Genomic DNA, 15,656 nt, shown 5'->3' on the forward strand with positions numbered 1-15,656 from the left:
TTCCCCTTCTCCCTCTTTCCCCTTCTCCCTCGCTCCCCCTCTCCCTCGCTCCCCCTCTCCCTCTCTCCCTCGCTCCCCCTCTCCCTCGCTCCCCCTCTCCCTCGCTCCCCCTCTCCCTCTTTCCCCCTCTCCCTCTTTCCCCTTCTCCCTCTTTCCCCTTCTCCCTCTTTCCCCTTCTCCCTCTTTCCCCTTCTCCCTCGCTCCCCCCTCCCTCTTTCCCCTTCTCCCTCTTTCCCCTTCTCCCTCTTTCCCCTTCTCCCTCTTTCCCCTTCTCCCTCGCTCCCCCTCTCCCTCGCTCCCCCTCTCCCTCGCTCCCCCTCTCCCTCGCACCCCCTCTCCCTCGCACCCCCTCTCCCTCGCACCCCCTCTCCCTCGCACCCCATCTCCCTCGCACCCCCTCTCCCTCGCACCCCCTCTCCCTCGCACCCCCTCTCCCTCGCTCCCCCTCTCCCTCCCACCTCACTCCCTTCCCCCTCCCTCTCTCCCTCCCTCTCCCTCCCCCCTCTCTGCTCCCTCTCCTCTCCCTCTCTCTCTCTCTCTCCCCTCTCCCTCCCTTCTCCCTCCCTTCTCCCTCCCTCCCTCCCTCCCTTCTCCCTCCCTGATGCGCTATCAATTACTCATAAAAGACTGAGAGTTAAGAGAGCAACTAAAGGCTTTTATTAGCAAAGAACAGAGCATGCCTCTCGTGGTTGACTGGGTTCCAAGAAGGCAGGGGGCTGCAGGTCAATCACCTTTATACCTGGGCCTGTGTGGGTGGAGCCAGCCGAGACATGTTGAGGCATGCATAGGTACAACAGTGTGTAACAACAACAGTGGTTTACCACACTCCCTCCCTCCCTTCTCCCTCCCTCCCTCCCTCCCTTCTCCCTCCCTCCCTCCCTCCCTCCCTTCTCCCTCCCTTCTCCCTCCCTCCCTCCCTTCTCCCTCCCTTCTCCCTCCCTCCCTCCCTCCCTTCTCCCTCCCTCCCTCCCTCCCCCCTCCCTTCTCCCTCCCTCCCTCCCTCCCTCCCTCTCTTCCCCTTCTCCCTCCCCCCTCCTCCCTCCCCGCTCTCTCTTTCCCTCCCTCTATCTCCCTCTCTGTCCCTTTCTCCCTCCCTCTCCCTCCCACTCCCTGCCTCTCCCACTCCCTCCTTCTCTCTTTCCCTCCCTCTCCCTCTCCCTTAAAAAGGCTTATGGGATCCTGGGCTTCATAAATAGAGGCATAGAGTACAAAAGTGTGGAAATTATAATGAACCTGTATAAAACACTGGAGTATTGTGTCCAATTCTGGGCACCGCACTTTAGGAAGGATGTGAAGGTCTTAGCGAGAGTGCAGAAAAGATTTACGAGAATGATTCCAGGGATGAGGGACTTCAGTTACGTGGATAGACTGGAGAAGCTGGGGTTGTTCTCCTTGGAGCAGAGAAGATTGAGAGGAGATTTGATAGAGGTGTTCAAAATCATGAGGGGTCTGGACAGAGTAGATAGAGAGAAACTGTTCCCATTGGCAGAGGGGTCGAGAACCAGAGGACACAGATTTAAGGTGATTGGCAGAAGAACCAAAGGTGACGTGAGGAAAAACGTTTTTACTCAGCGAGTGGTTAATATACACTACCTGAAAGGGTGGTGGAGGAAGCTTATCTTTTAAAAGGGAGTTGGGTAAGTATCTGAAGGAAAAAAATTTGCAGGGTTACGGGGAAAGGGCAGGGGAGTGGGACTAGCTGAGAGTTGGCATGGGCCGAATGGCCTCCTTCCGTGCTGTAACCATTCTATGATTCTATAATACAACACATAGGGGCAATAGAGATATATGACACTGTCCTATAATACCCCCACAAGTGGAACTTAGTATTTATAGAAACTATATCAGGCTGCGTTCACACATAGATGCCCTGTAGCCAGCTCCTCGCGATTGCTTTAAGCCTGTGATTCATCAGACAATGGGCTTTAATTCTTTCTATTCTCCTTTCTCCGCAGGGTGGATCAGGATTGAAAGGTGGTCAGGGCCCCCCAGGCCCACCCGGCCCAGCTGTAAGTATCTGAGTTCACGATCTCCCCTCCCGTACTGTGGGGAAGGGGGTGAAGTAATCTGGGATTACAAGGTTGGTTGGTAAGCGTGCCTTCGTCAGATAGAGGAAGAAACAGCCTGGGTTTTCAATCAAGGCCATTTAGCCTGGGGCTGGATTTTCCTGATCCTACCTCCCGACAGTGAATGGGCGTGACGTCCTCCCGTGACGCAACTATTCCCAGCCGGATCGGAGATGATTGGGTAATTTGCCCGTCAATCACACCTGGAAGTGACTGGGATCGATTTAACGCACATATTTTGTATGTCACTATCCTGCACCCAATGCATTTTGCTGGAGAATTCACCCTGCTTTTGTCGGGGAGACTTTGCTGCAGTTTTGATCATGAGTTCTTTCTTTGCTGTAGTTCATGGAGACTCATTTTAAATAGACTCTGTAGACTGTTTGCTGTGTAAGTAGACTCTGCTTGTTGTAAAATAGACTGCTTGCTGTGAGTCCTGCCATAATTCCCGCCCCACCTCCAACTCATTGGCTGACACAGTGATGTCAACAGACACTCTGCCCATTTTCCTGGGTTGGGAGGTCACTATCTCATCATGGTGGGCTCCCGAGGTGATTCCCGCCAGCGGGTCGCCCCAACCCCCCACCCCGCTGCATTGGGAACACTGTTGTAGTAGCCAAAGAGGACCGAAGAAGCCTTCAAGGGGACACCAGGCCCTGGAGACTTCAAGGAGTCATCCACTGAAGACCTCAGCCAAGCTGGAGTCTTTGAGGAGGCCGGGCAAGCTGGAGGGCCAGGGCCCTCATCCTCCATTTGGAACATGGGAACAGGAGGAGGTCATTCAGCCCCTCAATCCTGTTCTCCCATTCAATTAGATCATGGCTGATCTGTACCTTAACTCCATCTACCCTCCTTGGTTCCATATCCGTTAATACCCTTGCCTAACAAAAATCTATCGATCTCAATTTTGAAATTTTCAATTGATCCCCAGCCTCAACAGCTTTTTGTGGACGAGAGTTCTAGATTTCCACCACCCTTTGTGTGAAGATGTGCTTTCTGACATCACCCCTGAACAGTCTAGCTCTAATTTTAAGGTTATGCCCCCTTGTTCTGGACTCCCCCCACCAGAGGAAATAATTTCTCTCTCCCCTAACAAATCCTTTAATCATAAACACCTCAATTAGATCACCCCTTAATCTTCTATACTCAAAGGGAATACAAGCCTAGTCTAAGCAACCTGTCCTCATAATTTAATCCTTTTAGCCCTTTATACATCTGAGGCCTTGTGCACCGCGACCCTGGGCTTTCTGTTAGGGTTCACCTGGGTGTCCCAGGGAGCCACGGGGACAGGGGCTGTCGGGAGGGAAATGGCCCATACACCTGCCCCTCTACCTCGGCATTTGCAGGGAAGGAGGGGGGGGTGGGGTCAGGGGGAGAGGAAATCAGGTAGGCCGCATTGCCCAATTTCTGCCCCTTTTTCCACTGCTGTCTTGCCCAACTTTGGGCCGGACTAAAGAGGGAAATCAAGCCCTAGGAGGCAACTGAGGATATGGTGATGGTGCGGCATGGCCCTGGGTTAAAGCACACGCTCCAGGGCAGAGGGTGCCACAGCCTTTGTCGTTTGCCTCGGAGCGTGTCATGGAGCCTCTGGGGACAGCTGTAAGGTTTATGTCCACGTTCCCATTCGTCGGCAAATATCTCGAGTTGCCGACACTGATAGGTGGTGACGTTCAGCTTGTGGATTTAGCCAAACGGTGAGGCAGCGGCACTGAGAACCGCCCTTTCCGACGGTCCCTGACCCCCATGATTCAAACAGGAGGAACCGGCGAATAAGAAATAGGACAGAGGGCCGGGCGGCACGGAGTCTGGGGGGTGGCATATGACCCACGGGTCGCAGTTGGAGACCCCTGCCATTGGGGTGGGGTTGGGGGTAGTTCTTTAAGCAGTCGAGTCCAGTGACACCTTATTAATTCCAAAGGTGCAGCAATCATTGGCGATAGCTACACTTGCAGGTAACAGTTTTCCCCCTTTGGTGAACTTATGGGCTTTCAGCTGCCTCTTCACTCATTCTTCAATCCCTTTCACTCCTCAGGGCTCCCCAGGTACGAGAGGGAAGTCAGGTCCAGGTGGTCCCATTGGCCTCCCGGGACGTCCAGGACCTCAGGGACCACCCGGCCCTGCCGGAGAAAAAGGAGTGCCGGTAAGTGAGTCCGTTCGTTCTGGGGTGGGGGGGTAAGTGTGTCCATTGGTGCGGGGGGGGTGGGGGTGGGGGGGAAGTGTGTCTGTTGGTTTGGAGGTGGAAAAGTGTGTCTGCTTGTTCCCTACAGAACTCACTGACCGAGAATGGGCCTTTAATCAACATAATAAGAGAACGGGAGCTCCCAGAGGACATTGACTCATTGTCCTTGTGTCTATTTCGCATCAATTAAACATGTGTTGAGATGCGTGTGGATGATCCATTTAGAATAAGCTACAGGCGGAGGCGGGCTCCATTGATTCAGTCTTAATCCCCAGGTAGCATCTTCGGCAGCACCTCCCAAACCCACGACCTCCACCACCTAGAAGGACAAGGGCAGCAGGCGCATGGGAACACCACCACCTCCAAGTTCCCCTCCAAGTCACGCACCATCATGACTTGGAAATATATCGCCGATCCTTCGTCGCTGGGTCAAAGTTCTGGAACTCCCTCCCTAACAGCACTGTGGGAGCACCTTCACCACACGGACTGCAGCGGTTCAAGAAGGCGGCTCACCACCACCTTCTCAAGGGAAATTAGGGATGGGCAATAAATGCTGGCCTTGCCAGCGATGCCTACATCCTGTATGAATAAAAAAAAATAATAGCCTAGTCATTGTGGTTTTGGAACCCAAATCAAGAGTTCAAATCCCACCACAAGTAGTGAAATTGTACTCAATAAATCGAGTCAATTTTGGGCCGGGACCAGAGAAATGAGCATGTAAACTTCCAAGCTGGTTCAGTCATGCCCTCCAGGGAAGGGGACCTGCTACCCCTCACCTGCTCTGACCTACACGTGACTTCAGTCCCGCACTACAGGGTTAACTGACTCTTAAGGGGAAAAATTGGTCTGCTTTGCGCCTCCCGTTAGCGCGCCAGGGGGACACTAACGGGGCACAAAGCAATTAGCGCCCAGGCGTGGCGCTGCTAACACCTCCCGCGAAATTCAGCGGGAGGCTAGCAGCGGCTGTAGCCAGTAGCGCCGCGCGCCGCGCCCCGGCTGCAAACTTCGGTCCGACAGGGTCAGGGTGGCGTTTTTGCAGCCGCAGCGGCGCAAATTAAAGGGCAAGTGCCGGGCGGCCATTTTTATTTGGGGGGGCCGCCTGCCAGCACCTGCCCCCTCTGGCCTCCTGCTACGGGGTGCCGGCCGCGATCGGTCAGACCGACACTCCTCTTGAGTGCCGGGCTGTTTTCCCGACACCCGGATCCGTGGTGGTCCAGCAGGGCTCCGGTGTGCGCTGCGCTAGGCCCCTCCCCTTTAATCAGGAGAGGGAGGCCTGTAGTACCGCGGCGCTACGTGCCGACGGGCGGTGCGCTGTTGCATGTAGCGGTGCGATATTAAATGGTAGCGCCCCAGGAGGGAGGGGGAGCGCTTCCAGTAGTGCCCCGCCTCCTGCTTGGGGTGCTACCACTCAATTAACGACATGGGGGCGCTAACTTTTTCGGTAGCGCCCCGGCGAAGTTAGTGCCCCAAAGGGGGCGCGACTGAATTTTTCCCCTTTTAATGTCCCCCAGGGCAGCGAGGGCTGGGCATTAAGTGCTGCCTTAGCCGTCTGGTTACTCACCCTAAGAACAGCAGGTTCAGTGCTGCCCTGGTGTGTAAATGTGAAGCCAACCTCGCTCTTTCTCTCGTGGAAAGGCTATGGTGACGGTCCATTGTGTGGAAGTGCAATGGCGATAGCGTACAGTGTAAAACCGGCCGGCCGGTTCCAAATCGATCGAGTGGTCGCGGGGAGAGGAACACAGCAGTGATTGACTTTGAGCCGAGCTGTCAACGTTTACAAATTGCCTTTTCCTGTCTCTGATTGCAGGGTGAGAAGGGCCCGATAGGTCCAGCTGGTCGAGATGGTGTCCAAGGCCCAGTTGGTCTCCCGGGACCTGCAGGGACCCCAGGAGTTCCCGGTGAGGACGGTGACAAGGTAAGGCCCACTTCATAGACAACCACGGTTCTTCAAGCAAGCAGACGATTCGAGTTCTACAGGACCTGGAAAATCTCACGAGGGGGGCGGGGTTGCGGGACGGCGGGTGGGGGTTGGTGGTTTCCCGGCAAAACTCGGCAAGAGACCAGCGCGAGCCCCACGGCGAAGGAGCGAAAACGGCCGTTCGCAGCCATTTACACTGTGTGGGTGGTCTCCTGCCAGAGTTACAGTGAGGGGGTCGGGAGGGAACTCCTGTGGAATTTCGGGGACCCGTGCATTTGCAGGACCGTGTGGTATTCTGACCTAAACGGGTGTGCACTTGAAGTGCCGTAACCTACAAGGCTACGGACCAAGTGCTGGAAAGTGGGATTAGGGCGGATAGCTCTTTGTCGGCCGGCACGGACAGGATGGGCCGAATGGCCTCCTTCTGTGCCATAAATTTCTATGATTCTATGATACAGTTGTGCATTGTGTGATATATTCTGCAGTATAATATCTTGCCATCCATTCCATACTTTAGTTCTGAACCACGGTTGCTTGGTGGCGTTTTAGCTCAGTCAGATATGTGGAACTAAAGCGCTACCTTGAATTAGGCACCTGAGCTACGGGACAGGCCGCAGTGCCTGGGAATGTTCACATGATGGGGCTCAGAGGGGATCTTACTGCGGAGTTGACGATTCTAAGGGGTGCAGATAAACTCAAGCTCAAATGGTCTGTTTGATGGAATCACAGAGCCTGCAGCAAGGGAACATGGCCTCCGCCGGAGAGGAGGGAGGGTGAGCGGATTGGATTACGTTGTACGGGGGGAGCTGAATAAATGGAAGCGTCTGCGTTGGGGAGGCAGGTGGTCTCGGCAAACACAACAAGGAATGGGATAGATATTTGGCAGAGAAAAAGATTGAGGGGCATGAAAGGTGAAGTAGTATGCGTTTTTTTTTTCCAAACTTGGGAACCGCAGTGGCAACACTCCAGTGTGCCCCGTCCCATTGATTGGGACAGTATGGGATGTTGCCACTCCCATCTATGGGAGAGAAGTCCTTGTCTGCTCAACTGGTGTCCATAAAGTATTTTGCATTTGAAAGAAAGGTCACAGCTGCAGGAAGTACTTGTAAGCCTGTCCCATGAACATGAAGCAATTGTGGTGGAGATTTCACGTGAACACAAGGTTCAGGAGTCAGTTCCCACAGAACGACCCCGACCATCCCCCTGTGGGACCCAGCGTGGGTCTGGGTGTGCAGCACAGAATCTACTGACAGTTCAAATACAATTGGATGAGTGAAGCAAACTGGTGGGTTTTCTGATTCAATTATGTGCGCTAATCACGAGTAAATGAGGTTTTCTTTTTCCTCCTTGTTTTTCAGGGTGAAATTGGAGAGGCAGGACATAAGGGAAGGAAGGGTAACAAAGGTGAACACGTGAGTACAACTTTCAATTCACCATTCTTCATTCCAAACTGACGCTAACAAACCGGGAGGGGGACAGTGCCTGGGTGCATCAGCCCTTATCTGTGTGAATCTTCATATGCCAAACTAACCATGGGAATCAGAGGGAAGCGGGTAACTAAATGGGCATCATCCTAAACTTGACCATGTCTGCACCAAACTAAACTATAGGGAGGGCCTTGGTGTCTAGGCTCCTGTGGAATTTCAGGGCCTTGGTGTCTAGGCTCCTGTGGAATTTCAGGGCCTTGGTGTCTAGGCTCCTGTGGAATTTCAGGGCCTTGGTGTCTAGGCTCCTGTGGAATTTCAGGGCCTTGGTGTCTAGGCTCCTGTGGAATTTCAGGGCCTTGGTGTCTAGGCTCCTGTGGAATTTCAGGGCCTTGGTGTCTAGGCTCCTGTGGAATTTCAGGGCCTTGGTGTCTAGGCTCCTGTGGAATTTCAGGGCCTTGGTGTCTAGGCTCCTGTGGAATTTCAGGGCCTTGGTGTCTAGGCTCCTGTGGAATTTCAGGGCCTTGGTGCCTAGGCTCCTGTGGAATTTCAGGGCCTTGGTGTCTAGGCTCCTGTGGAATTTCAGAGCCTTGGTGTCCAGGCTCATGTGGAATTTCAGAGCCTTCAGGGTTGATTTTCAGTGTGCCGTGAGGCGGGCTTTTAGGCGTGCGGGGGGTGAAAATCCCGAATTCGGGGGTCCCGACACCAGCCCGCCAAAAACCCGCCTCCATGTAAGTTTCAAAGGAGGCGGGTACCCGCTCAGCACTGGGACCCGCCGACCCGAGGCGGGACGGGATTAGTGCCAATTAACTGCCTGTTAACAGGTAGTTAACAGGCAGTTTTTAGCCTAATCCCTATTTTGAGGGGTGTCGTGTGGGATTCCCGACGGCTCCAAACCATGCCAGGTTAGAGGAGGCGGGCCGTCGGGTTGAAGGACTTGGAGGGGTCGAGATGTCGGTGTTCAGGTGAGTGATGAGTGCAAAGGTAAGTGTGTTTGGTGTGTCTAAAGTGTGTAAAGAAGTTTAAATTATCTGTACTTAACTTTTCAGCCTTCCTTCCTCTAGGCTTCGGGAGTCCATCATTCAGCCGGCACAGAAAGCAGAATGGCCACGAGCTGCCAAAAGTGACAGCCTGCAGCTTTCAGTGCCGGCGAGATTTCTAACTGAGTCTGCGTAGAAGGACTCAGGTTAGAAGTAAGACCGTCAGTGTTTGACAGCTTCAAACAGCTGTGAAACACTGATATTTCATCTGTCAACACGTCTTGACAGATGAAATTTCAGTCTGTGACGTCACCTGTTGCTGGGTGGCCCTTAACTGGCCTGCTAAGCCCGCTGGGCGGGCTCAACAAGGTCAATCAAGGGAAAATCGCGTGGATTGGCCGCATCTCGATGGAGGCGGGACTAAAACCCGAAAGTTGTAGTCCCGCCTCCTTCCCGACTTCTGAATGAAAATCCAGCCCTGGGTGTCTAGGCTCCTGTGGAATTTCAGGGCCTTGGTGTTGAGGCCTACATGTGAACAATGAACACTTGGAAAACTACCAGAGAGCAGCTTTCACCTGTGGGACGTGCTCCAGTGAGGAGTCTGAACATTGGTATTGAATTCGTAACAAATATCGACCACTCCATTGGTCTTGCTCACCTCCCCATCTCTGGCTTCATACAATTCAGAGCTTCCCCCAGCCACGAGCATTATTTTAAATTAAATCGGCAACAATAGAAAATCAGTTGGGCCTTTTAAGTTGCAATATAAAGCTACAGAAATGCACAAAATGTTTGAGTGCCCTTTGTATAATCTAAACATAGCTGGTAAATAATTTCTGTGTTTTATTTTTTAAATCGTTTTCATGCATCGGATTTGTAACAGTTTGTGTGTGTGTTTTATCTTGTGCAGGGTCCCCCTGGTCCTCCAGGCCCAATTGGTCCCGTTGGTCAACCAGGTCCTTCTGTAAGTATCCACCATTATAGGGATCAAGCGATCTTTCAGGACCTTTTATTTGTACATTTGAATAACTAGACTTGATTGCAGTGTTAACAGTGGCTCGGTGGGTAGCAATCTCGCCTCTGGGTCAGAAGGTTGTGGGTTCGAGCCCACTCCAGGGACTTGAGTGCAAAAATCTAGGCTGACACTCCCAGTGCAGTACTGAGGGAGCGCTGCACTGTCGGAGGGGCAGTACTGAGGGAGCGCTGCACTGTCGGAGGGGCAGTACTGAGGGAGCGCTGCACTGTCAGAGGGGCACTACTGAGAGTGCTGCACTGTCGGATGGGCAGTACTGAGGGAGCGCCGCACTGTCGGAGGGGCAGTACTGAGTGAGCGCCGCACTGGCGGAGGGGCAGTACTGAGGGAGCGCCGCACTGTGGGAGGGGCAGTACTGAGGGAGCGCCGCACTGTCGGAGGGGCAGTACTGAGGGAGCGCCGCACTGTCGGAGGGGCAGTACTGAGGGAGCGCCGCACTGTCGGAGGGGCAGTACTGAGGGAGCGCCGCACTGTCGGAGGGGCAGTACTGAGGGAGCGCCGCACTGTCGGAGGGGCAGTACTGAGGGAGCGCCGCACTGTCGGAGGGGCAGTACTGAGGGAGCGCCGCACTGTCGGAGGGGCAGTACTGAGGGAGCGCCGCACTGTCGGAGGGGCAGTACTGAGGGAGCGCCGCACTGTCGGAGGGGCAGTACTGAGGGAGCGCCGCACTGTCGGAGGGGCAGTACTGAGGGAGCGCTGCACTGTCGGAGGGGCAGTACTGAGGGAACGCTGCACTGTCGGAGGGGCAGTACTGAGGGAACGCTGCACTGTCGGAGGGGCAGTACTGAGGGAACGCTGCACTGTCGGAGGGGCAGTACTGAGGGAGCGCTGCACTGTCGGAGGGGCTGTACTGAGGGAGCGCTGCACTGTCGGAGGGGCAGTACTGAGGGAACGCTGCACTGTCGGAGGGGCAGTACTGAGGGAACGCTGCACTGTCGGAGGGGCAGTACTGAGGGAGCGCTGCACTGTCGGAGGGGCTGTACTGAGGGAGCGCTGCACTGTCGGAGGGGCAGTACTGAGGGAACGCTGCACTGTCGGAGGGGCAGTACTGAGGGAGCGCTGCACTGTCGGAGGGGCAGTACTGAGGGAGCGCTGCACTGTCGGAGGGGCAGTACAGAGGGAGCGCTGCACTGTCGGAGGGGCAGCACTGAGGGAGCGCTGCACTGTCGGAGGGGTAGTACAGAGGGAGCGCTGCACTGTCGGAGGGGCAGTACTGAGAGAGCGCTGCACTGTCGGAGGGGCAGTACTGAGGGAGTGCTGCACTGTCGGAGGGGCAGTACTGAGGGAGCGCTGCACTGTCGGAGGGGCAGTACTGAGGGAGCGCAGCACTGTCGGAGGTGCCGTCTTTCAGATGAGACGTTAAACTCGAGGACACAGTAGATCCCATGGCACTGTTTCGAAGAAGAGCATCGGAGTTCTCCCCGATGTCCTGGGGCCAATATTTACCCCTCAAAGAGCACCACTAAAAACAGATTCTCTGGTCATTATCGCATTGCTGTTTGTGGGACCTTGCTGTGTTCCTTATGTTACAATGGTGACTACACGTCAAAAATTGACTGTAAAGCGCTTTGTGACAACCTGAGGCCATGAAAGGCGCTGTATAAGAACGGTTCTGAATAATAGGATATTTGACAGATCACAAAATTCCCAGTTCAGATAAGGTAGCTCTACATAATTGTTCCAATTCCTTCAGATATGCACAGATCATTGAGGCCGTTTTTTTTTGCCAGTTTCCGGCTATAGAGAGTGGAGAATATCAGTGGGGGATAAAAAAAAAACAGACCCTGCAATGAAACCGTGGTAAATTCAGAAAAAAACCACAGGGAGCAATTTTAGCCCAATCCACCCGTGGAGGAACTGACGGGATTGGGGGCGACGCTGCTTTAATACCCACTCCGCACCCCCCCCCCTGCCCAATGTTACTCCCCATTGAAGTCAGTGGGGAGTAACATTGGGCGGGGTGTAAAACCGGCGTTCCGCCCGATCCCGTGGGCTTCCCGCCCGGCGAGTTAGGTTAACATTACCCCCAACAGTTTCTATTTTGAACATGGAACAAGGTTTTCAGGATATTAAGGGGAACAGATAGGGTAGATAGAGAGAAACCATTACCACTGGTTGGGGATTCTAGGACTAGGGGGCAGAGTCTAAAAAATTAGAGCCAGACCTTTCAGGAGTGAAATTAGGAAACACTTCTACACACAGAGGGTGGTCGAAGTTTGGAACTCTCTTCCGCAAACGACAATTGATGCGAGATCAATTGTTAATTTTAAATCGGAGATTGATAGATTTTTGTTAACCAAAGGTATTAAGGGATATGGGCCAAAGGCGAGTTTATGGAGTTAGATCACAGATCAGCCATGATCTCATTGAATGGCCTCTCCCTGTCCTATGTTCCTATGCTTAGGGTTTGGCAAAAAGTCCGACCGTACTTGCTGAGTAGCAAGGATTATTCGCGGTTAAGACACACCACTTTCGTGAGGTTCGCCATCCAACGCTCCTTTGACCCCTGGACAGTTGATGGGAAATACATTCGCGGCTCTTGCCCGTCCCCTGCAGTCCATGGGAAAGCTGCAGATTGCTACTTGGAATCACCTTCATAATTGTGGCTTGAAGTGACCCCTCAGTTATCGGCCTCAACACTGGACTTGCCCAATGAGGGCATCTCCCCTCAGTGACCACCTTGGTAGCTTTCTGATTCACTGAGAGGTCAGTAAGTACGTGGAGCAGATCTGAGACGCAGATGCGTTTCAAGAAGGATCTCAACAGGCTCTTGCCCACAAATGGGATTGAAGCTGATTTGAAAGGCGGCGAGTGAATTCTGCCGGTCGGTGGGTTAGACGGGACGAAGGGTTTCACCTGCCTGATACTGTTGCTGTGTTGTGACTCACTGGGTTCTGTGTCCTCAGGGTGCTGATGGAGAGACTGGAGCCAGAGGTCAGCAAGGCTACTTCGGACAGAAGGGCGATGAAGGTCCAAGGGGGTTCCCAGGGTCGCCTGGTCCAATTGGTCTGCAGGTGAGTGTCTGATACTGGTCCAATCAAGGATTGAAAGGAAAGAGGCATTGGTGATATTGGAGCCTGAAATTCCTGGGCAGGGAGGGGACAATAGTGATACGGGGCGGGGGAGGGAATGGTGACAAACCGCGGGAGGAATGGGAGATGGAATCCGCTCCGCATGGGTCTCCGCCCTCCGTACGATCCTCCCCTCCCCCCACTCTCTGCTACCTCACCGTACGATCCTCCCCTGACACTGTGCTACCTCACCGTACGATCCTCCCCCCACACTGTGCTACCTCACCGTACGATCCTCCCCCCCACACTGTGCTACCTCACCGTACGATCCCCCCCCACACTGTGCTACCTCACCGTACGATCCTCCCCCCACACTGTGCTACCTCACCGTACGATCCTCCCCCACACTGTGCTACCTCACTGTACGATCCTCCCCCCACACTGTGCTACCTCACCGTACGTTCCTCCCCCCCACACTGTGCTACCTCACCGTACGATCCTCCCCCCACACTGTGCTACCTCACCGTACAATCCTCCCCCCCACACTGTGCTACCTCACCGTACGATCCTCCCCCACACTGTGCTACCTCACCGTACGATCCTCCCCCCACACTGTGCTACCTCACCGTACAATCCTCCCCCCCACACTGTGCTACTTCACCGTACGATCCCCCCCCACACTGTGCTACCTCACCGTACGATCCTCCCCCCACACTGTGCTACCTCACCGTACGATCCTCCCCCACACTGTGCTACCTCACTGTACGATCCTCCCCCCACACTGTGCTACCTCACCGTACGATCCTCCCCCCCACACTGTGCTACCTCACCGTACGATCCTCCCCCCACACTGTGCTACCTCACCGTACGATCCTCCCCCACACTGTGCTACCTCACTGTACGATCCTCCCCCCACACTGTGCTACCTCACCGTACGATCCTCCCCCCACACTGTGCTACCTCACCGTACGATCCTCCCCCCACACTGTGCTACCTCACCGTACGATCCTCCCCCCACACTGTGCTACCTCACTGTACGATCCTCCCCCCACACTGTGCTACCTCACCGTACGTTCCTCCCCCCCACACTGTGCTACCTCACCGTACGATCCTCCCCCCACACTGTGCTACCTCACCGTACAATCCTCCCCCCCACACTGTGCTACCTCACCGTACGTTCCTCCCCCCCACACTGTGCTACCTCACCGTACGATCCTCCCCCCACACTGTGCTACCTCACCGTACGATCCTCCCCCCACACTGTGCTACCTCACCGTACGATCCTCCCCCCACACTGTGCTACCTCACCGTACAATCCTCCCCCCCACACTGTGCTACTTCACCGTACGATCCCCCCCCACACTGTGCTACCTCACCGTACGATCCTCCCCCCACACTGTGCTACCTCACCGTACGATCCTCCCCCACACTGTGCTACCTCACTGTACGATCCTCCCCCCACACTGTGCTACCTCACCGTACGATCCTCCCCCCCACACTGTGCTACCTCACCGTACGATCCTCCCCCCACACTGTGCTACCTCACCGTACGATCCTCCCCCCACACTGTGCTACCTCACTGTACGATCCTCCCCCCACACTGTGCTACCTCACCGTACGATCCTCCCCCCACACTGTGCTACCTCACCGTACGATCCTCCCCCCACACTGTGCTACCTCACCGTACGATCCTCCCCCCACACTGTGCTACCTCACTGTACGATCCTCCCCCCACACTGTGCTACCTCACCGTACGTTCCTCCCCCCCACACTGTGCTACCTCACCGTACGATCCTCCCCCCACACTGTGCTACCTCACCGTACAATCCTCCCCCCCACACTGTGCTACCTCACCGTACGTTCCTCCCCCCCACACTGTGCTACCTCACCGTACGATCCTCCCCCCACACTGTGCTACCTCACCGTACGATCCTCCCCCACACTGTGCTACCTCACCGTACGATCCCCCCCCACACTGTGCTACCTCACCGTACGATCCTCCCCCCACACTGTGCTACCTCACCGTACGATCCTCCCCCCCCACACTGTGCTACCTCACCGTACGATCCTCCCCCACACTGTGCTACCTCACCGTACGATCCTCCCCCCACACTGTGCTACCTCACCGTACGATCCTCCCCCCACACTGTGCTACCTCACCGTACGATCCTCCCCCCCACACTGTGCTACCTCACCGTACGATCTTCCCCCCACACTGTGCTACCTCACCGTACGATCCTCCCCCCACACTGTGCTACCTCACCGTACGATCCCCCCCCACACTGTGTTACCTCACCGTACGATCCTCCCCCCACAATGTGCTACCTCACCGTACGATCCTCCCCCCACACTGTGCTACCTCACTGTACGATCCTCCCCCCACACTGTGCTACCTCACCGTACGATCCTCCCCCTCACACTGTGCTACCTCACCGTACGATCCTCCCCCCACACTGTGCTACCTCACCGTACGATCCTCCCCCCACACTGTGCTACCTCACCGTACGATCTTCCCCCCACACTGTGCTACCTCACCGTACGATCCTCCCCCCACACTGTGCTACCTCACCGTACGATCCTCCCCCACACTGTGCTACCTCACCGTACGATCCTCCCCCCACACTGTGCTACCTCACCGTACGATCCTCCCCCCCACACTGTGCTACCTCACCGTACGATCCTCCCCCCACACTGTGCTACCTCACCGTACGATCCTCCCCCCACACTGTGCTACCTCACCGTACGATCCTCCCCCCACACTGTGCTACCTCACCGTACGACCCTCCCCCACACTGTGCTACCTCACCGTACGATCCTCCCCCCCACACTGTGTTACCTCACCGTACGATCCCCCCCCACACTGTGCTACCTCACCGTACGATCCTCCCCCCACACTGTGCCGCCTCACGGTACGATCCTCCCCCCACACTGTGCTACCTCACCGTAGGATCCTCCCCCCCCACACTCTGCTACCTCACCGTACGATCCCCCCCCACACTGTGCTACCTCACCGTACGATCCTCCCCCCCACACTGTGCTACCTCA

General features: G+C 55.3%; 1 protein-coding gene across 1 annotated transcript in view; it reads left to right on the plus strand.

The window, feature by feature from the left end:
- LOC147095704 (uncharacterized) overlaps positions 1-15,656 on the plus strand; it is a 280,778-nt gene that overhangs the window by 149,723 nt on the left and 115,399 nt on the right. The window contains exons 36-41 of the mRNA XM_085974754.1: positions 1,956-2,009; positions 4,099-4,206; positions 6,053-6,160; positions 7,522-7,575; positions 9,478-9,531; positions 12,507-12,614. Coding sequence (XP_085830880.1) covers positions 1,956-2,009; positions 4,099-4,206; positions 6,053-6,160; positions 7,522-7,575; positions 9,478-9,531; positions 12,507-12,614 — 486 coding nt within the window. The remainder of the gene's footprint in view (positions 1-1,955; positions 2,010-4,098; positions 4,207-6,052; positions 6,161-7,521; positions 7,576-9,477; positions 9,532-12,506; positions 12,615-15,656) is intronic.

Source organism: Somniosus microcephalus, unplaced genomic scaffold (genome assembly GCF_052327205.1).
Source record: "Somniosus microcephalus isolate GS21.2 unplaced genomic scaffold, FLI_Smic_1.0 unresolved_chr1, whole genome shotgun sequence".
NCBI lineage: Eukaryota > Metazoa > Chordata > Chondrichthyes > Squaliformes > Somniosidae > Somniosus > Somniosus microcephalus.